At 41.4% G+C, this 22,123-nt stretch overlaps 1 protein-coding gene across 1 annotated transcript; it reads right to left on the bottom strand.

Moving 5' to 3' along the window:
* Window positions 1-5,306: 5,306 nt before the first annotated feature.
* LOC140143379 (malonyl-CoA-acyl carrier protein transacylase, mitochondrial-like) lies at window positions 5,307-6,392 on the bottom strand. Its single transcript, XM_072165235.1, has one exon. The coding sequence runs from the start codon at window positions 6,390-6,392 to the stop codon at window positions 5,307-5,309; it is 1,086 nt and encodes a 361-aa protein (XP_072021336.1).
* Between the last annotated feature and the right edge of the window lie 15,731 nt (window positions 6,393-22,123).

Consider the following 22,123-nt stretch of genomic DNA (forward strand, 5'->3'; position numbering starts at 1 on the left):
ATGTAAACTTGTGGCGCCAATTTTGAGCAAAAGTTGTCTACCCCACCCCAGACATTCACTTTGCCCCTATCCCCGAAAGAGAAATTCATGCCGCCCCACTACCCCCCTTCTTGAGAGGAGCCTGAGAGTGGGTGAGATATTAGACCTACAATTATATATGTATCGATGCACAAACCACAAACCCTCTCATTGTTATGTGTATATACTTTGGATTCGATTTCAAGTGGGATTTATTGATTGATATCAGCACGCTCTTCGTGGTGTGTCACGCATATTGAGTACTTCAAATCATACAGCTGATTGACTTTTAACCGTAAGTCTATTCATCAAAATCTACGGTGCATATGCATACGGGAGCCGCAACAACGCTAATTTGAACAGTGTAGCGGCTCGTTCGAGCATTTCGATAGACGAGTCCCTCGCCTTTGTTGATAAACAGTGATGTCAAGTGGTCTATAGGATTGAGCATTGTTTCATCTGGCAAGGCAGAACAATTTTGTTTAATTAAAAATTTTATTCTGTATTTTACTGGAATCGGGAGTATTTATCTCCATTAACGGACAGTCAATAATTCTTCTTTTGGCGTGTAACGTCCATCAGGTAGATCGTAGCTGGAGAGGTAGGTACATGCACAGCCAGCTGATGGTGTCTTCATCAAGCTCTTGAAGTCCAGGGGCATGTAGATGGGACAGAGACCGATGATGTGCTTCATCGTTTGAAGTTATCCACATTCAGTTGGGCGATGACACTGCGCCAATCTTGTGTAATGTGTAAAGTGCTTGATCACTGTTGATGAGTCCGACTCCAGTACCGGTCCTATTTAAGTTCAATCATGCCTTCTTTGGAAGGTCCCAACCACTTAGATATGAAAAGTGCTAAGGTGATGAATGCCTTCAGGTTGGTGGATTAGGTCTCCCATTCCTTAGCCCAGCACTCTGCTGCACAGGAGGAGTGTGGCTGGAAGGAGGTAACTCCAGAGGCAGATATGCGGCTTGGGTTGCAAAGTATCTTCTAGGAAGACGCTGGTCTACATCATCTGCAGATCTCTTTGTTGGAGGGATGCCAGAGAGAACTGAGAGCTTGTTGATATGTGTCGCAGTGAGTGCACCACTGATGAGTCTCATGACATCTGTGAGGACACTATCAACCTTGTCTGTGTGGGCGCTGTGGCTCCATGCAGGTGCAGCATAGCAGTAGAGTACGTAAGAACGAGTGTTGATGTGCGCAGGGTGGTAAAGGATATGCTCTTCAACTAGTGCCAGCAAATTTTTTGAGAAGGTTCACTCGGGCTCTGGCCTTGGCAGCAATGTTATTCGCATTCTGAGAGAAGGAATGGCTGCGGTCAAGCAGGACATCAAGGTACTTCGGCGTTGGGTCAAAGTGTAGTTTGGTTCCGTTGAGTGAGATGTTGAGTTCTCAGTTAGCATATCTGTTCGCAAGATGGAAAACTGAGCAGACGGCCGTTGGTATGTTGAACTCGAGATGCCATCGGTGGAAGTAGCTGGCCGGCATGCTTAGATCCTTCTTATCAAATGGCTCAATAGTTTCAAAGGAATGATGGGCTACTCCGAATGCTAGTCAATAGTCGATTTGACTTTTCGGAAGCCAGCTTTAGTAGAAGGGAGATATTCCTGAACTGTATCAGCCTCCATCATGGAGCTTGTAGATGCGTGCAAGCAGGGATGTCGGTCGGTAGCTCTTGGGATCATCTGCAGATTTTTAGGCTTCAAGATAGCAATCACTTTGGCAGTCTTCCATCTAGATGTGTAGTGGAGATGTTGATGCAGATGGAGAGGAATGAACGTAGTCAGCAGGTAGCTTCATGACTCATTAAAGAAACTCAATGTGGACATCATTTCCAGGTGCCTTCCCGTTCTTCAGCTACTTCAAAGTCTTCGGAAGTGAAGGCTGGACTGTGATGTAGCTTGGAGAAGCTTCTTTATATCCGCATTCACTGAGTGGGTGTGGACTTTAGCCTCAGCCGTTCTATCTTACCACTTTCCTTGTTGGTATGGAGTTTTGACGTACTACTACGGCCAGTGAACTTGTTGATGATTAATTTAATTCATTTAATTAATTTCTGAGACATCTTCTTCTCATCTGCCACGTCTCTTCTCGCCTTGTAGCTCCAACAGGTCGTTGCCAGGTACTCCTCTCTCTTCATTGGTCACAGACGCATTGTTGGTTTTGTAGAGCACATTACAGTCTTTGTCCCAGCATGGTATGTTTGGGTTTCTCCTGCCCGTTGGGATTGAATGCTACTCCGCCTGGTGCAGCATCGAGCAGAATAGCAGAATAAGATTCATTCATATTACTGGTAGCAGGGTCTGGCTGGCACATGCGATGTTCCTTGAACTTTGGCCAGTCTGCTTTTCTTGAGCAGGCCTGCCTGATGTTCGATGAGACCAACGACAAATCAGGACAAGTCTTTGTCTGGTGGCTGCTAGAGTAGAAGGTAGATGGATCTCTGCTGTCATAAAGAACAACTAGCCCCCGCTTCAAGCCTTTCAAAAGTGGTGTTTCTGCTCTTAAAGTCTCCGCATTCAAAAGAGTTGGATGGGAGAAGCTTATATCATTTTCAACTGGAGGTGACTTGTACACGTTGCAGAAATGGGTCCCCATGGCCGGGCTCACAGGAGATTATTTAATAGTGGAGGTCTTGATGCCGTGTTTGAGATACGAAGCGATGGCATGCTTCTGGTGTGGTATGAAGCAATCTTCGTGGAAATTGTATGAAGTTCTCCGTACGATGTATAGCTGTCATCTCAAAATATTTCTGTTGCAGTTGGTCTTATAAGTCATGGTTCTTAAATTCTCTGTGCATTGGCACGAACTGATGACGAGTTGCATTGGTGAAAGGATCCACGTTGGATATCACATCATTGATCTTGAAGCCTTAGTAACTTAGTCGTAAAACTGCATCGGACAGTCTTTCCATTAGTTTGACATCTACCAAATTCTCTGCATATTCGGATATCAGGTGGTACGTGTTGGCTTCTTCGTTGAAGACTATGTTGTACATACAATAAAATAGTAGGACTCTGTTGCTTCTGTACTGTTGCAGTACCTTTTGATCTCGCCAGCTGATTCTAGGCACATGTCTCATCTGTTCTCTTTCGCTCCATACACCACAACGTTGGGATTGTTATTCTCCGATGGTGGCTGAATTGCAAGATTGGAATCACCTGGTAATGTGGATAAATTAGCATCCCAAAACTCTTTGTCGTCCTCATGATTTGCGGATGTGTTGTAAATGTGCTCATCATTCGCATAATCAGAGAAATGTTGGGATGATGATCGGTTTCTTGACTCTCTACCTCTGATAATTTCATGAAGATCCTTTAGAATCATATGAAGTGTAACATCAGGGGGAAGAGTTCATTGGTAGAACACCAGCGCTGTCACCTTCGGAGCCAATTTTTGTCCATTTTAAGATAAGCATATTCCTGGTACATCACTTTGTGAAGGTGACTTGCAGGACTCTTAAGAATCTCGATGTGGACGACATCATTTCCAGGTTCACCTTATGCAGATTATCTCTGTCTAGGTTAGTGTGCTCCAAGGTCATCGGACTTCGGTAGGTTAATCTTCATTAAGCTTTCTAGGTGAGCCTTCCACGGTACTTGAGGAGACAATCGAACACTGAATGAACACCTGACACTCTTTACTTTAACCTACTTACAAAAGCAGAGCTTATACTTAAGCCTATGAATGACGAGGCTTAAGCTACACTAGCAAGTACCACATTCGTTGCAACGGTCGACCCGTGGTGATAGGGCAGCAGGCTGGACTAGTGTAAAGCTATGAAGAGTGTCATCAAGGAATAGCTCATTTGTAGAGCACTAGCGCTGTCTCCTTCGGAGCCTATTGTTATCCGTTTGCAGATAAGCATTTCTGGTACATCACTCTGTGAAGGTGACTTAGTAAGGAAAATATCACATTCATATGCAATACATCCCATGCTGTATTAATGTGATCTTAGGTCACTGGATTTGGGTTCGGACTTTGGTGTGTTAAACCTGGTTTTGTGAGTCGCACCTCTTTTAAGGCATATTGCGGGTGTTATTTGTAGCTCTATCGGTCTGAATGCCTCTGAGCTTCTGCATAGTCAGATGACGTAGCTTGCTCTAAATGCAATATTGGCTGCTGTATCCGTTGACTGGTGCGTTGCAGATTGCAGAAGCTTATGCTTTTTACTTCTATTGTAAAGTAGTACGTAGACCATCCTCTGCTCTTGCAGTCAACCACTAGTATTTGTACCTCTTCTAGTGTATGCAAAATAGATTATCCTCCGTAGGGACTGTCAGATAATGATGATATGATTGTGATGATAACAGTGTTATTTTATTATTATAGAGAAAATGGTGATATTTGATCTCTAAGTGCTCAGTAATTTCTGGAGAAAACGCTATTTTCCTTGTATTCCTCATTCTTCAAGTCATTGGTCTTCTTCTAGATGTTGGTTGGCTCTGTCTGTGGAAATCAGATGACTGGATTTCGGTAGGTTATGGCATCAGTTGTACTAAAGGCTACTGTAAAGACGAAGTGCAGAGTCTCGGTTGAATCTAATTATTAATAGAATTGTTGACATAGTTGGTAGAGTTCTAGATTGGTCTTGCCCCATGGCTTTAGATTGATTGGCAGGAGAGAGAAGTTGATCATGAATTGCGTTGATGTGGAAGGACAGCAACACAGCAAACACTGGATGTTTTACACATCCGTAAAGGTAGAATTTTTTTCCAGGAGATGTCCCAATTCAGCCGCTGTCCTTGTTTTACACATCCGTAAAGGTAGACCAATTAATACAGGATGCACATGAAGTGCAGTCTTTGGCAATATCGATGTGACAAAACTGGCACAATAGGTATGAGATAGCGCCGATGACGGGTATTTGACTGCATTACGTATTCTCCAAGGTTTTTAGATACTTCTAGTGTTTCTGATTCAATCATCAATGGTACTTTCCTTTTCGAAGTCTTATTGTACATCTGCTAATCGTTGGACATCTGAATTACGGATGTAATATCGGGGGAGTTTTAATTAGTTGGTTCAAAATATCCGGAACCTTGACACTAACGTCTCCACAAAGGCTGTTGTAATAAGACCATACACTTCTGAGCTGAGAATAAAGGGATTGATGATGGCAAAGAACTTTGCGACAATGTTTCATAGGATGAATCTTTTTTATCGCTGTCGTAAATCTTTATGTCGTCCCTGTGGTTTGCAAACAATTGTTTTTAATTCTAAAACTTAAGTTGTGTATTTATTGGAATCAGGAGCAGTCATAGGCAGTCAATTTTACACAATCACAAGTTCAACGTCACAATCTTGACATTGCTCTCTATTCTATTTTTCACAATCGATGACAAAATCCGCGCAGGTGCCACTTCGACGAAGCTCCGTACTTCATCCTCGTAAGCTGTTAATATTGACCTCTTCCATTGGACAGGTTTCACGAGTTGTTCGCGGAGAAGCGTTTTGATTTTTTGTGGATCTTGAACAATCGTCCCGCTTGCGTTCATTATCACTGGTAGAGTTGGTCTTTTAAATTCAATACCATTGAGTATTGGATCTATTCCTTGAGATGCGTTTGACATATACTTGGAATGAAACGCACCTGCCACACGCAGCTGGCGTACATCGATGATTTCTTCACTGAACTTTTTTTGCAGGGATTCAGTCAACGCTTCGCACTCGTGTTCCTTCCCGGCTATCGTGTGCTGATTATCAGCGAGATAGGTTGATATTTGCATATTTGGAAAGTTCGATTCCAAATAGTTTTGAAGAACTTCACAACCGATACCAAAGACGCTTACCATTCCAGTTGACGATCGTTGTACTTCCAATTCCATTGCTCTTCCACGTTCTTGAACTAGATGCAGCGCATCTTCGAATTTGATAACACCGGCAAAAACTAACGCAGCAAATTCACCCACACTAAGTCCAGCCACGTGCGTCACTTTCGCTATCAGGTCTGGTCTGTCCTTCCTCAGTTGCTCAATTTTGGCAATGCAGCTGACAAGCAATGATACCTGAACGAATTCTGTTGATTTCAGCTTCTGCGCTAGGGTGTCATCGTTACGTAATAAGATGTCAAGTAGGTCATAGCCAAGTACTTCTTTGGCTCTTTCGAAAATCGCTTTCGCCTCTGCACTGCCCTTCATTGACATACACATGCCTCGTTTTTCAGCTCCTTGGGCGGGAAACATCAGCAAAGTTCCGACGGCTTTTCCCATCTCCATAGGTACCATTCTGGTCTTCAAGTCATCCGGAATGCTGACAGAATTATTGTGTGCATCAATTTCGGCCCTTACTGGCTTCACTGTTTGTGAGCCTTTACTTGAAAAAACGTCCATCTCTGAATCCCCTTGTACTTGATCTGCAATATACATGGCCAGAGCATTCAGAGTCGGATAATCATAAGTATCAGCTATTTCAAGTTGGAAGCCGATGCGCTAACGTACAAGGCTCATCATCTGTATTGCCAGAAGGGACTCCCCACCCAGGGCATTGAAATCGTCATCGGGAATAATATTATCAATTCCAAGCAATTCGCGCCAGATATTTCTAAGCTCCTCAAGTATTTTTCTTTCGTTGACTATTGATATCGAAGGAACATCCTTGTCTTCGTCATTCTCCTCTAACTCATCGAGCTTTCTGATTGGATCAAATCGGTTGGCATTTGTTTCCCACCAGCTCAGTTGGGTTTTGTACTTATGAGGTTCTGAAGACCTTTGGCTGCAGAGGAAAAGAAATTTCTCCACATGCTGTCGTTCGACATCATCCTGAGGACAGGAATATATAGACGGAAAACCTGCCCTGCTCAAAACCTGTTCCCATTTGGCAGGTTCTAGCTTTGGATCAGTGGATCGAAGTTGATAATCTTCAAAAACCCACCATTCATCGAGAACGCCCCAAACCAGATGTGCCCACATGTCGTTTCTTGCAGACTCTATAATGAACAATGCACCGTCCTCACCCAAACATGTTTTGAGATTGTGAATAGTCTTCTCGATACTCTGAGTGGCATGTATGACATCATATGCTATTATAATGTCAAAAGACCCGAAAACGCCTTGCTTTGGAGCATTCTGTGTGATATCGAAGGAGCTGAATTGCATCATGTGCAAATATTTGGAAAATATTTTCCTTGCGTGTTCTACGAATGCTTTTTCTAGGTCTGTAAACCAGTACTCTACGTTCGCCGTTTCTTTCAATTTGGGAAGGAGCTGCCTAGTAGCAATTCCAACACCAGCGCCAACTTCAAGGATTCGAACTTGTTCTCCACGTCTTGCTAGAATCTGAGCATATTTTGCTATCAATTGCATGTACATATTGTAATACACGTCACCAAGTAAATCACCCAGTTTGTCGAACTGATACATGAAGTTGAGATCTCCTTGTGGGTATATGACGGATAGTGGACTCATCTTACCCCACAGAACTTGACGAAGGTATTTGGAGCAATGCAAAGGTAATCTAAAGCAGTCAGCCCATGCTGGATACTGTTTGATGGCAGTAGTAGCGATAAGCTCTGCATCAATGTTCAATGCTTCCTTACACTTGAACCTGATGACATCAAGGCAGCTGACAGAGTCATCACAGCCTATCGGTTCTAACAAATCATTCTTCGCTAGCTCTCTGACCATGACAAAAAACAGCTTCTTATATTTCTTGAGCATGCCAGTTAAGTTGAACGCTTTGTCGAAGGACGTCTTCCCGTTGGTTTGTAGTAGTTGTGCAATTCCGGTCGTCATTAACAAGTTGATTATGATAGCGGTACAGAATTGACCTTGTATAACTTCCAGACCTATTGTTGGAGAAAGAGGCAACGTCCTCACCATTTCCCTAGCGTTGTATAGCTTTTCTTGAAATAGATCGAAAAGATCCGTGTCTCGTGCAAGTTCTAATCCCGTTGACGGCTGCTCTTCTAGCCAATGGCGTGACTCTTGGAAAATCGCCACAGTAACACCGAGTGCTGGTTTAATACGATCTTGTCGTCCGTAAAAGAGGCATTCGATGTCAATGGTACCGTCTTGTAAGAATTGATGTATGTTGTCAGCAACTTCTGTGTGTAACTCATCTACTGAACTACTGAAATGGATATCAGATCGCATTTTTGCCAACTGAATGACAAATTGCGGATCTACATTAGCTGTGATCATTTGTAGGAGTTTCAGAACCTGCTCAACAGTTCTGGCATTTATCACCATGCGGAAGAAGCTTCTATTTCCTCGTACTGTTTGGTATTCTTGAAGTTGTGTTGCGACTGCTAAACACAAACCGGGAAGTACTGTGCTGCTCAAGTGAGAATGATTCTCTTCAATGTGTATTCTGTACAAGTCAGCCTGTTGCAATATTTGCTTGATTGTTTCTCCGATGAAAATCAACGGATAGATACTTGTGTCACATGAAGTCTCACATTGAGCCAGTGAAGATGTACAGTCGGTTAGGATAGCATGGCAATTTGTTCCAGTCAAACCATAAGAGCTCACACCAGCTACCTTCAGACCACGGTCATTCGCCTCCCATACTGTAGGTGTGGATGGTACATAGATATTTCCCTCTAACAGCTCAGGATGTGGTGACTCGAAGTTTGCCGTAGGTGATATAGTTTCAAATGCCATGCATGCTAGTACCTTGAATACTCCTAACATACCAGCTGCTGAATCAAGATGTCCAAATATACTCTTGACAGAACCGACTGGTAACGGACCATTGCCTCTACCGTTGGGGAACACATTTGAGAGCGCCGATAGTTCAATTCTGTCGCCAAGCTTTGTTCCTGTGCCATGTCCTTCAACAAATGTAACATCTGATGGATTTAGATGTGCTGTGGCTAGTGCATCTCTAATGACATTAGCCTGGGATCTGGAACTTGGAGCAGTTATTCCATTCCCATGGCCTACACTGTTTGATGCTATACCTTTTACAACACCATAGACTGCCTTTCCCTCATGTAATGCCTTTCGCAATGGCTCTACGTACAAGCACATCACTCCTTCGCCTACAGCAGTTCCTGTTGCATTCTCGTCAAAAGCCTTGCAATGAAAGTCTGGTGATAAAATGCTAGTTTGTCCAAATACGCCAGTTCTTGAGGGGGATAATACGATGTTTACTCCACCAACAAGCGCTCCGGTGCACTCTTTCTTCTTAATTGATTCGCATGCTTGTTTCAGGGCGATCAGTGACGATGAACAGGCTGTATCAATTAGCATTGTAGGACCTTTCAAATCCCATTGGTATGCTACGCGTGTAGCAATCATGCCGGGCATTAAACCAGAGACACAAATCGCGGTATCGGGGTGTTTTAATTTGGCATATCCAACTGCACACCAACCTACAAAGACACCCACGTCAGCTCCTCTTATTGCTGATAGGAAAGCACCCTGCGCCAATGCTTCTGTAGCCACTTGAAGGAACAGGCGTTGTTCAGGAGACATGAACTTTGCTTCCCCTGGTGCTATTTTGAAAAAATCGTGATCAAACTTGTCGATGTTGGATAAAAATGCTCCTTGAAAGGTTTCATCTTGGCTAGATAGACCTATGACATCTTGTCTTCGTTGTTGCGGAAATTCGTTGATCATGTCTGATCCATTCTTTAATACTCTCCAGAATTCAGCAAGCGATGTGATTCCTCCAGGAAGTCTCATGCCTATTCCAGTAATCGCTATGTCTGCATCATCGTTGTCTGTTATTTCATAGGGAATTGAAGTTCGTGGATACTCATCTATCCCCAAAGCTCCTCTCTCGTTACCCTCAAGATATGCCGCCAAAGAGCAAATGGTTGGATACGAAAATAGATCTGCGACTTTGACTGTGATAGACCTTTTCGCCAAGAGAGACCAAAATCGTATCAGTATGAGAGAGTGAGCACCTTGCTCCATGAAAGTCGTGTCAGCTTGTACGCCATGTTGGTTCTGCAATCCCAAAGCTTCAGCTAGACATTCTTTGAGGTTGGTGACAATTGCCGAGTCTGATTTCGATACACTTGGTTGGCTCTGGTCTGTTGATACCGCCGGACTTCTGAGAACCTTTGATAGGGCTTTCTTGTTTACCTTTCCATGCGGTGTCAGAGGAACTTCTGGTATGATAAGGATTTTGTCTGGTATCATATAGTACGGGACTGCACTTCTGAGTTTGTAACAAACCTGTTGATGTGTGATTGACTCTGATTGTTGTGAATCATTGTCCAGAACTAAGTACGCACATAGGAATTCAGTTCCATCCGTATTCCTGCCTGGCATTATGGCAACATGGGCTTCTTTTACTCCTGCTATCAATGTCAGTATCTTGTTTTCTATTTCTGTTGTACTTATTCTGAAGCCTCGGAGTTTGACCACATCGTTTAGTCTCCCCATGAGCTCTATATCTCCTGTTGGTAGCCAACATGCTGAATCACCAGTCTTCAGAGTCTTGACAGAATTGACTTGAACAATATCAGCATCTCCTGTAGCAATTACATTGCCGCTGATGTACAATTCGCCTACTGTTCCAATAGGGCATGGCTGGAGCGTCGTTGAGTCAAGGATTTGCAATGTCACTCCTGGTAGAGGTTTTCCAATTGGAATAGTTCCACCTCTTGTTTTCGGCACTTCGTCATATTCGTTGGGTTCAAAATATGAGGAATAAACGGTAGCTTCGGTCATTCCATAAAAATTGAATAATCTTTGATCCAACTTGAGCCGATGCTTGATCTGACTGTATAAATGCTCATGGAATACATCTCCTGTAAGAGTCAAAATCTTGATGGACTGAAGGTCACTTTCATGCGCATGTTCCATAATTTGAGAAACGAATTGCGGTGTTGTGTCAATCATTGTCACTTGCTGGTCTCGAATAAGGCTCAAAATATATGGAATTTCTAGTCCTAGACTCTCTGGACAAATCACCAACTTTCCTTGAGCACACACAAGAGCTCTGACAACATCACCAATGAATATATCAAATGATAAAGGTACCCATTGGAAAACACGCACCTCGTAATTTTGCATGGAGTACACGACTTTATAAGCTTCAGCAAGAATTCGTAGACTTTCGTGTGAAATACGGCATTGCTTTGGTTTTCCAGTAGACCCCGATGTTCTGATGATATAGGCTGTGTCCTCACCTGCCACCATAGTATCAATGTTCCTCTCCTCTATCGGACATTCCTTCTCACACGATTCTAACATATCTTGAAATTTCCACATTGGAGTCACTGGGGGAAGGGCTTGTACTGCTGCTGAGTGGAAATCATATATTAAGGCTGCAGGTGTGTCTCGTTCAAAAATATCATTTAAACAGGCTTCGTTACTCAATGGTACCGGCAAGAAATGTCCTCCTGCTTTCCAGATGCCAAGAATGCAAGCAATAGCATACTGGTTCTTTTTCAGAGCCATGACAACTGATCTTCGCCTCAAATCCTCCGTCGACAAATTACGGCACAAGAAAGTTGCAATCTTTGTGGAAATTGTATTAAGTTCTCCGTACGATGTGTAGTTTTCTTCGCAAAAGATTGCTGTTGCAGTTGGATCTTGTAAGGCGTGGTTCTCAAATTCTATGTGCACTGGAACGAACTGCGGACAAGTTGCTGCATTGACATTGCTCGTTGAAAAAGATTGAAGTAATCGGAGTTCCATTGGTGAAAGAATTTCCACTTTGGATATCACCTCATTGATCTTGAAGCCTTCGCAACATAGTCGTAAAACTGCATCGGACAGTCTTTCCACTATTCCATCATCTATCAAGTTCTCTGCGTATTCGGATATGAGGTGGTACGTGTTTGCTTCTTCGTTGAAGACTATGTCTATACTGAGAGGCATTTTGGCATGTTTTGATCCGATTCGTAGCGCATTGTGAGGAAGAGATTGGGTCTTGTACGTAAACAGCACAGGACACAGAGAATACATACTGCGACCATGTGCCTTCCACAGCAATCCAGTTACTTGGTCTAATGGATATCTCGAATGGCTCTGCGTCTTCAACCACTCATTTCTGATGTATCTTACGTGGTCATCCATCGTTTGATTTTTCTGGACTCTTACCCTGAACATCACAGTGTTGGTGAACATACCATCAGCGTCTGCAAACAAGTATGTTCTGGATGTCACAGGAACAGCCATGAAAAAATCATCGACGCCAAGGTATCGTTGCAGTACCAAAGATGTACAAGCAAGAAAATAGTGGAACTCTGTTGCTTCTATACTGTTGCAGTACCTTCTGATTTCACCCACTGAATCTGGACATATCTCCCTTCTATTCTCTTTTGCTCCATACACCACAACGTTGGGATGGTTATTCTCAGATGGTGGCTGGATTGCAAGATTGCAATCGCCTGGTAATGTGGATAAATTACCATCCCAAAACTCTTTGTCATCTTCATGATTTGCGGATGTGTTGTAAATGTGCTCATCATTCACATAATCAGAGAAATGTTGGGATGATGATCGGTTGCTTGACTCTCTACCTCTGATAATTTCATGAAGATTCGCCAGAATCATTTGTAGTGTAACATCATCTACAATCACACTATGCACGTGGAGCACAAAGAGATGATCGTCTTTTGTAATAGCGATGTGACGAAACTGGTACAATGGACATGATATAACGCCGATGACGGGTATTGACTGCGTTACGTATTCTTCAAGGTTAGGAGATCCTTCCAGTGTTTCTGATTCAATCCGTGATGGTGCTTTCCTTGTCGTAGTCATAATGTACATCTCCTCATGGTTGGAAATCTGAATTACGGATGTAAGTATTGGGTGTTTTTTAATTAATCCTTCCAAAATCGTAGTTGGTTCAAAATGTCCACAAGCATGACAAGCTAATGTCTCAACATAGGCTGTTGAATCTGGCGAAGTTTGTTGTAAAAATACCATACCCTTTTGAGCTGATGATAATGGGTATGATGATGGCAAAGAACTTTGCGACAATGTTCTATTGGATGAAGCTTTCTCATCGCTGTCGTAAATGTTCATGCGGTCCCCGCGGTTTTGTAAACTGTCTCCAAACGTCACATCAGACATAGTTTATCGATAGTTGCTGTTGGCTGGATGGACACAATCGTTATGGACTAGTCTTTGAAAGAAAGAAAGTCGTTCTACCTGGAAAAATGATAAATAAGAATAAGAAAAGTTGGTGTCATCAGAAAACTCTGTGTACTTTCATTCTGGACAAAATTAAGTCCACTTTTCTTGAAAACTTACAAAGAAAATTCACATTGTGTGGCAAATATGATTTTGAATTTCCAAATCATTATCCATACATATACAGTTTATCCATACAGATACTGCGTAGGTTCCGCGAGCAAACTTCCACTTTTACAGGAGCTGGTCTTTGCACTTGTTTTTCTGACACACTTGTCACAGTCTAAAAGGTTTTTTATTATTAATACAGAGATTGCGATTTCCAAACGTAGGCATCGGACGGACGTCGATCTATTCAAAACCACTCTCCTGTATCGAAGCGAGGTCACGTATTTAGCCATTTTTGAAGATTGTACACGTGCGAAATCAACGTAGATACATCGTTGAAAATGCACAAAATTTGCCCATTTCACAATATGTTAAAGACAGTCAATGATAATAAACATACGAATGAAAGTCTAATTATTATTATGATCCGTTTTGTTTGTAACAAATCATTATAATAAAGGTACAGCGATGTGTTAAAAATGGACTAAATTTATACGCGATGTTCAGACGTAGAGATTGTCCATTGTGTGTGATACTTTGCGTATAAAAATGACATTGCGATTTCATATTTTGGACTCCAACGTAGCATTGAAACGTACGTGGTACGTTGAAATATATCTGAATTTACCTCGTGTCGAGGTTAAAGGGGCTTTCAGAGATTGTTCGCCGACTACAAAAATCTGTAAATTTTTCATAAGTCACCTAAAATGGTTGATAAATCAAGGGTATATCTTTAAACTATTTTATTTTTACAGATATTGACAAAACGTGAAGAAAACTGAAGGTTATTGTGGGGGTATGCTCGTTTTTGAGATCGCATATCGGGATCGCAAGGGCTTTCGACACGAAATGCATTGTGGGATAGTACATAGGGAAACAGTCACGCCAATTTCGACACTACTTCCGGGTTCCGTTTTATGTGCCGATTTGACAGATTACGCGAGGTTTTATAAAGAAGCCAAGCGAACCGATGGTGTATTGAATTCATTTTACGGGTTTTTTGTGTGAAAAATTGAAATTGAAGCAAGGGTACCATGCCAACATATCGTGTACTACTATACGAGCAGTCCGAGTAGCACAAGCAGTGTATAAGCAGGGATATGAGACACTGCTGTGGCGAGTAAACGACAGCATTGAACATCATTAAACACTTACGTCATTCAGCTCACTCCCTTGAAAATTCATTTCGCTTCGAACGGGGGAAGGACCCGTACGAGCCCGAATTTTACCAACACAATTTCTCTTTTCAGGAGAAATACGCATAAAAAAATTGTAAGGAGTATCACTTGTAATGTAATAATAATATTCTCTTCGAATGGAGTTAAACGTGTTTTTGCAACAGATATGCCCTTTAAGTCCGACTGTGTGAACACAACGAAAGGAGCACAATGTGACGATGTGATTCTTTAGATAAGAGCACAGAATAGTATAACTTAGCGCGAATGTGCTGAGTAGCAAGCGATGATAAGAGTACAGAATATGACGTTCCCTCCGACTTTATTATGTTTTATCGTCACCTTTTCAGGCCGGCTTTTCAGGCTTTGTGCAGAACATTTATCTTCACGGTCTTCATTTATTAAGGCATGGGTTATGGGCGAACTTGAAGTACAGGTATCTGGAGAGAGGGGAAGCAACGAGTTACCCCAAATCACAGCGGCAGGTAGTGACTGGGCCGCCGAGTGCAATATATATTTATTTTGGAAGGTTCGTGTTTGTTTTAAATTTTGGGGCGTTTTTCCAAAATTTTATATTTCAAAAAAGCGACATGCCAAAGACAACTCTTTGGGCACATAGTTTACCCAGTGGGCACAGGTTAGGATTTCGACGTTGAATCAACGTTGATACAACGTCGAAGTTTCAACCTAACCTGATTTCAACCTGATTTCAACCTAGACGTTAGTTGAAATCGGGTTGAAATTTCAACGTTGATACAACGTTGAAATTTCAACCTGATTTCAACTAACCTCTAGGTTGAAATCGGGTTGAAATCAGGTTGAAGTCCATCAGGTTGAGGTCCATTTGCAAATACAACGTGATTTCAACCTGATTTCAACGTCGAAATTGATTTCGACGTCGAAATTTCAACCTGATTTCAACGTGATTTCAACGTCAGTTGTGCCCACTGGGTTACTATTGTTATTGCAGTTCTTTTCCACATACCTACGTTAACATTCGCTTGGGTGATTTTCTAATATTATATATTTTATGACTGCAATTTGGCGTTTTCAATGCGTTTTACACGTGTGACGGGATTCGAAATATTAAATATTATAAAGTAGTATCCTTTAATTTTATTATCTAAATCACGTAGTGCGCCTTTTTAAAGGCGAATTTAAACGAATTTAAAAATTCGTTTTGCATTACGTCATTATCAATCAATCAATTAACTGGTAAGGAGCCGCGCTGATTGGCTGCTTACCACGCGGTCTCACCGGAGTGGAAATTTCCCCACTCCGGTGTGGATCGTTCTAGGTAATTATATTTCTCTTGTTCTTCCGTTATTCTTTTATTATTTTTATTATTATAAATGGTTCTGGGAATTAAATCATTCCAAATTAACGTAGATTATTATGTATAGAACACGCAGAGGTGATTTGGGAGTCGTGAAATTAATTTTAGAATGTATTTTGAGCGATTTTCTGTGAGCAACTCGAGTAATGCTTTGCTGTTTTATTTTCCGTGTGCGTGTATACGGAGCATAGTGCATCCCTGCACATTTCTTGTCGTTTTGGCCACAAATTCACCCCCAAAATCATGCTTTATCGTGTTCGTATTTCAAAATCATATGTTTTAAACAATACAGTATTCTTTGCTGCTCATGTTGGTATATAACAGGATTTTCTAGGTAAAGCGGAAAGAGAGAAATGGCTGATTTAGTTCGTCTATCTTAGATTATTTTATAATTAAATTTATTTGGGTTCCATTATTGCTAGATGGCTGACGTGCAAGATTGTGCATATCAATGAGGTCAAAGGTACACATACCGCACAGCGCATTGCTAAGTAGCGCATATACATGTACAGGCACTAATTGCGTCAATTACTCGGGTTTTCCCCGAATAGTATTTTGGATCTTGGATTTAATTAATTATTTGAGATGGCGAGTTGCGTATAATATTAATAGGGATTATTATATTTTCGCGTTGTATTATTTTCGTTTGGAAAATAATACTCACACTGTCTTTCTCACTTTTCACAATTTATTATGTGTTTATTTATATTGTCTGACTTTTGACATTATTCATGATTATTATTATGCAAACATTGTAGCCTCAGCTAAAAGCATTTGTTTAATAACGAAATTATATTTTGTCAAATTATAGAGGCTTTAACATTTGGATCAGAGTATTTATGTGAAACTCACGCAAGTCATACCCAGATACTATTTTAAATTAATTAGGTCTTTATTACAAAACATGTCGTGTGCAGGGCCTATGATCTTATTTAGGCCCATAAATTGTGTGAAGTATATTTAAATATTCATGTATTTTTATTTTTATAATATGTGGATGTTAAGTGCTCACGGAAAGTTATTGGTAAGATGATATGGTATATTTTTATCATTATTATATGTGATTTCAACAGACATGATTGTGTTATATTATGGTTCCGTGCACGTGTATGTTTACTTTTCAGTGCTTCAGACAGGCCTGTGTGAGAGTGCGGATCTACGGAGTAGTGCACTGGGTGAGGAAATAACACCCTGTAGGAAATAACGCCGGGCTGCGGGGGCGCCCGGAGTTATTTCTGAGCGGTAGTGCATCAACTAAGGGTGAGGACACCCCGTAGGAAATAACGCCGAGGCTGCGGAGAGGCCCGGGGTTATTTCTGAGTGGTATATCAACTGAGTCAGCTGAGGAACCTGAAAGGAAGGAGAGAGGCAATGGATCAAAAGGTACTAGCACGGATCCATAAAAGAGGAGAAGGTCCAAGGGGCCCATGCAGTAGCGTGGCGCAGCCCAGGGACACATCATCGGGGAATGTGGAGAGAGAGGAGGTCTGGGGGCCTAATTACTGCGGAGGGTAATATTTGGCGAGTTAATGGTAGCAGAGAGGAGGTCTGGGGGCCTAATTACTGCGGAGAGTGATATTCGGCGAGTTAAGGGGAGTAGAGAGGAGGAACACGTCGGGTAGGACTGGTGTCCTGGTTCTACGTGGACTGGTGTCCTGGTTCTACGTGGACTGGTGTCCTGGTTCTACGTGGACTGGTGTCCTGGTGCGACGTGGACTGGTGTCCTGGTTCTATGTGGACTGGTGTCCTGGTGCGACGTGGGCTGGTGCCCTGGTACTGCGGGTATTCTGAGGAGAGTTTGGGTGATAGAGGAGTTGATCAATCCGAGTTTTGAGTGATGGAGGGCTTGAGTTTTGAGTGGTGGAGGTAGTAGACCAATCCAGTTGTGAGTGATGGAGGGCCTGAGCTTTGAGTGATGGAAGTAGTTGACCAATCCAAATTCTGAGTGATGGAGGTAGTGACCATGCCTAATGGTAAAGTAGGGCCTAATGGTTTGTATAGTGCTATTGTTTATAACACATAGTCTGTTGAAATCTATATTGTTTACCATGTCGTAATTTTAAGAGTGATGATGCATAAGAGATATATACGTCATGTATCGTAAAGATACATACGTATGTCATCTTTTATGTATTGTTGAAAATCTGGTCTGCACCTAGAGGGAGGCCTCTATGTGCAAATTTTCAATTGCGTTCAAAAACTTAAGATGTATTTTTCAAAATATTAATATGTGCCAATGCATACTAGTATGTCATTTGCATGTATTATACCTATTGGCATGCGCCGCGTGGGGCCATGCTGCCCAATTTTTCGTATGCCAATAGGTAGTTGTTTTATATCATATTTGTCAAACTTTGTGATGATACTTTGCCACTACATGCTTGCATGTCGTACGCAAGTGTCGTCGTGATTAGCATGGCGCTTCGCGGGGCCACTATGCCCAAATTTTCATTTTGTACTGAATAACTTAGATTTTTGTAGGCCTTGCATGTTATATAATTATATTAACACATTTTTCTTATTTGACTCCGGTGTGGATCGTTCTAGATCGTTCGAGGGCATATTTCAGGTTCCGGCGGGGCGTAGGTTAGCTTATTGAGCTAGCCATGTTAATTTGGCCCGGGTTTACAAATCAAACTGTTGCCGTTGGGTAGCGTGTTACTGATGGTACGGCAACTCGTGTTTACTGTTACCTGCTGTCCTGTGTTAAGACACGTGAGACCACATGCTGACCAGATCAAAAGCTAGTGTTGATCAATATGTGAGATGGTTATGACTTTGTGGAGATAAAGTATTTTGGAAACCCGTAGTGTTATACAGATAAGACAAGCGTTATGAATAAACTAGTAACAAGTTGCTAAAGCAAAAACAAGGTATCACTGCAGTTTTCTTTGAGGTCCATCACAGTCTCCTCCAGTGCGTAGCCGGATTCTAGCTCCGGCAAACCCACCAATAAAACCACTTGCTACGTACCTAGCCGCTCGGTCCCGTCACACACGTATCATGAAATTAACGCAAATATCTAGTCACGCTGCTTTTAGAATTTTTACCTGATCGTCTGTAGGCTTTTGCAGGCAACAGAATGCAGATTGGCTCACGATAGATGTCGTATTCCTCTATGTGGGTCACTTAATGATAAAATTACTTTGAATTCCTTGTAACAACACACACATTGTCGTCTGGAAACCGGGTCTGGAACTGATTTTGGAATAGCTTTAGACTTCAGCGCCGTATCAAATCTCATAAAAACCACACGACTGGCGACTATGTGTTTATGTTTCCCGCACGAAAGCTTGCGTCTACATCTATTACTATACTTCTTTGGAAACGTTGACCTTTGACCATTCTTTGTATAAGGGGGCGCAGCACTAATTCAGCGTCCCATAGGATAACGTGTGAATTCGGCCTACTTCAAGCGCCATTTCTGGCGTCCCTGCAATACTTGGCAAAATAAATTTGGTATCAAATTAAAGCTCTGTTTCCCTAGATTCCAAAACTTTTGTCGGCATATATCGATGACCATTGACTTTTTTCGCTATTTTGCGGTGCAAAAAAAAATTGCATTGGTTTATGTCTTTGTGCTGTTTTGGCCCGTATGTGTAAATTTGTTTCTGTTCAGAACCTTGTGTGATCCGAATGTGTATTGTTTTCTTTGTGGTATTTGATGTGTTTTCTCTTAATCCGCCACAGAGAATTGCTTTTGAGATCAATTGTACAGTTTTTTTCTGCATGTTATCATTAAAGACACTTGTCGAATTCATATGAGCCAATATTGAGTGATTTAAAGTTTACATGTCGGTAGATATGGTCGCTACAATCTCATATTCACTATGGACTATATTAGCCGAATTTCGTTGTTACATAAAATGCGGAGTGATTTAGTGTTGCGCCCTCTATAACGCCCTGATATGACCTTGATATGTTCACTTGATTGGGTACGTTATAGCATCCATTTCATTGAGTTGTTAGGACCTGGTCAGTAGATAATACTACAGGGATACAGTAGTTTAACATGGTGTGTGAGCATGGTGAAAGACTCATTATTGATTAGGCGCGGACATAATAGGCACAGGTCCTTTGCGTGTATAGCAGAAAAATATAATAGAATGTTTGAAATTTTGCAACTAAAATACTAACCGCATTCTGCATTATGTATTTATTTATTTCTTTAGGCCTATGCCTATTTATTTATTTACTGACTTATTTATTTATTTATTTATTTATATATTTATTTATTTATTTATTTGGTATATTAGTTAGTAATGAGTAATATTCCATGATACATCGGTTTATTATTGATTGATTGATTGTTGATAACTTAAAAACTTGATTGATTGATCAATTGATAGTCATTTCACATTATATTCCTTGTTTACAGGCTCCTATGGAACGTCTATTAATTTTGAATAGCATCGTACATTAGATAAATACGACGTAGGCCTATCAGTATTAATTTATTCTATTCATCAATATCAAGGATTACTATCAAACTTCTCATAGCTAATTGTCAGTTGGCTCAGTGGTAACGCACTAGGTTTTACAACACGGATGTCCCGGGTTCGATTCCCAGCTCTGCCTATTTTTTTCAAGGCTGAGAAAAAAATGAAATTTCTGGACTGCAAACTTATTTGGCGTGCGATCTGAGCTGGTCCTTTTCTGGTGGCTGTGTCTGTTACAGGCACACTCCCTCTGGAATCCAAACCAGGTTCACGCTCATTACACCTCCCTTAAACCGCCCACCCATATTTTAAATTTCTCTTTGCCGAGAACCGCTGTGTCTAAAGTCGGCATGCTCTGCAAGAGTTGTCAGGACGAGGATGTTTAGACTATAATGAAGTAGGCCTACTTACTCACCGACAATATACACCTTCTCGAAAACCGCCGACCCCAGCTTTTAAACTTCTCTTTAATTAAAAAAGAAAGATCTGATAGCAAATCAAGACTTATAGCCGGTGACCCGGCTAGGTAAATAATGGCGTATCTGCCCACATGACTCTGCCTCTAAACTATATACAGAGTGGTCCAAAAACAACTTTACCCAATCAAAAAAGTTCATATCTCAAAATTGAAAAATCTACTGCAAATTGTTTTCACATATTCGTATAAGAACATCTTCTTTAAAGTATTTGGTGAAAAAACTATCCAAAAATGTATTAACGTGACGCTAGTTTTAAATCAAAGAGTCAAAATTAACTTTGTCCACGCGAAGGCTTACTAGCTGTCGCATGTCGCGTCGCATCACTTGCAATGGCGAGTTCAATAAAGAATGAGATCCACTCAGTATACGCACAAATTTGTTCAGCAATTTTATATAACACAATCAAATAAATCAAACATGAACAATTTGAATGTCAAGCTCTGATATTTCGTCATGATATGCAGCTTTCAAGCTGCAAAGATAAACACAATTCTTTACAAAAATATGCGCAAAACAATAACCTCAGACCTGATTTTTTTTGTCATTTCGAAATGTATACGAAAGTTTGAAGTTATTGAAGTTATTGCGTTCGTGGTATGTTCGGCAAATTGTTGCGTCGACAACTGAATCTGGGGTTAGCTGCAAGTTCCCTTTGAACCGCTGCAATATTTGCAGCTGAACGACCAGTTCTTGGATGTCCGCTCCGTGCTTTGCATCTATATTCATCACACTTCTGAGGTTGTGAAAGTTGTTCGTATGTAGAGGTATGGCCCCAGGGGGGCACTTCAATGTGAAATGGATATAGGTGTAGGGCTGGCACTTTCGCACTAAGGGGCATTCGGTGAGAGCAAAATGTCAAAAATATGGGATCATTGGGTGAGAGCATGATTTTTTGGCATTCGGTGAGAGCAGAATGTAAAAAATATGGGGTCATTGGGTGAGAACATGACCTTTTTTTTAAATGGAATCTTTGGGTGAGAGCCGAAACAGCGTCGCAAAAACCTCGAAATCTAATTTCTAGTTCTAAATGGCTTCAAATTTCATTGTTTTTTCAAAATAAGTAACAAAATCAGTGATAAATGAAAGTTGCTGTTCAAATTGAACTTGTAAGGTCTTTGGGTGACAGATCAAATGGAAAAATAGGGGTCTTCGGGTGACAGAGCATGTGTTCGTAAAAAATATGGGGTCTTTGGGTGACAGCGATGCTGAAAAGGGGTCTTAACAGCCCTACATACGTGTCACCTCCAGAGTTGGAGTGCCCACCCCCCCCCCCCCGGAGTTATGGTAGGTTTCGGTGGGATCTTACGTTCGGGAAACGAATCCGAAATTGACGCTGCGCTACCAAAAAGCTTTCTGTTCTTAATTAAGTATACCTCTGCCATAAAAGTCCTCTCTTGTGTGAATTGCCTTATCTTGACACCTTGCAAACCTATTTAGAAATAAGCCACGCAGTCACAAAATGCACGAAGGCCTATTTAAAATTCAAAAATTGCGCCAGATGAAACCTTTATAATTGTGT

This window comes from Amphiura filiformis, unplaced genomic scaffold (assembly GCF_039555335.1).
Source record: "Amphiura filiformis unplaced genomic scaffold, Afil_fr2py scaffold_21, whole genome shotgun sequence".
NCBI lineage: Eukaryota > Metazoa > Echinodermata > Ophiuroidea > Amphilepidida > Amphiuridae > Amphiura > Amphiura filiformis.

What these genes read in the sequence shown, in the direction of transcription:
- LOC140143379 (XM_072165235.1), bottom strand. Translation starts at nt 6,392, where the DNA reads ATGTATATTGCAGATCAAGTACAAGGGGATTCAGAGATGGACGTTTTT.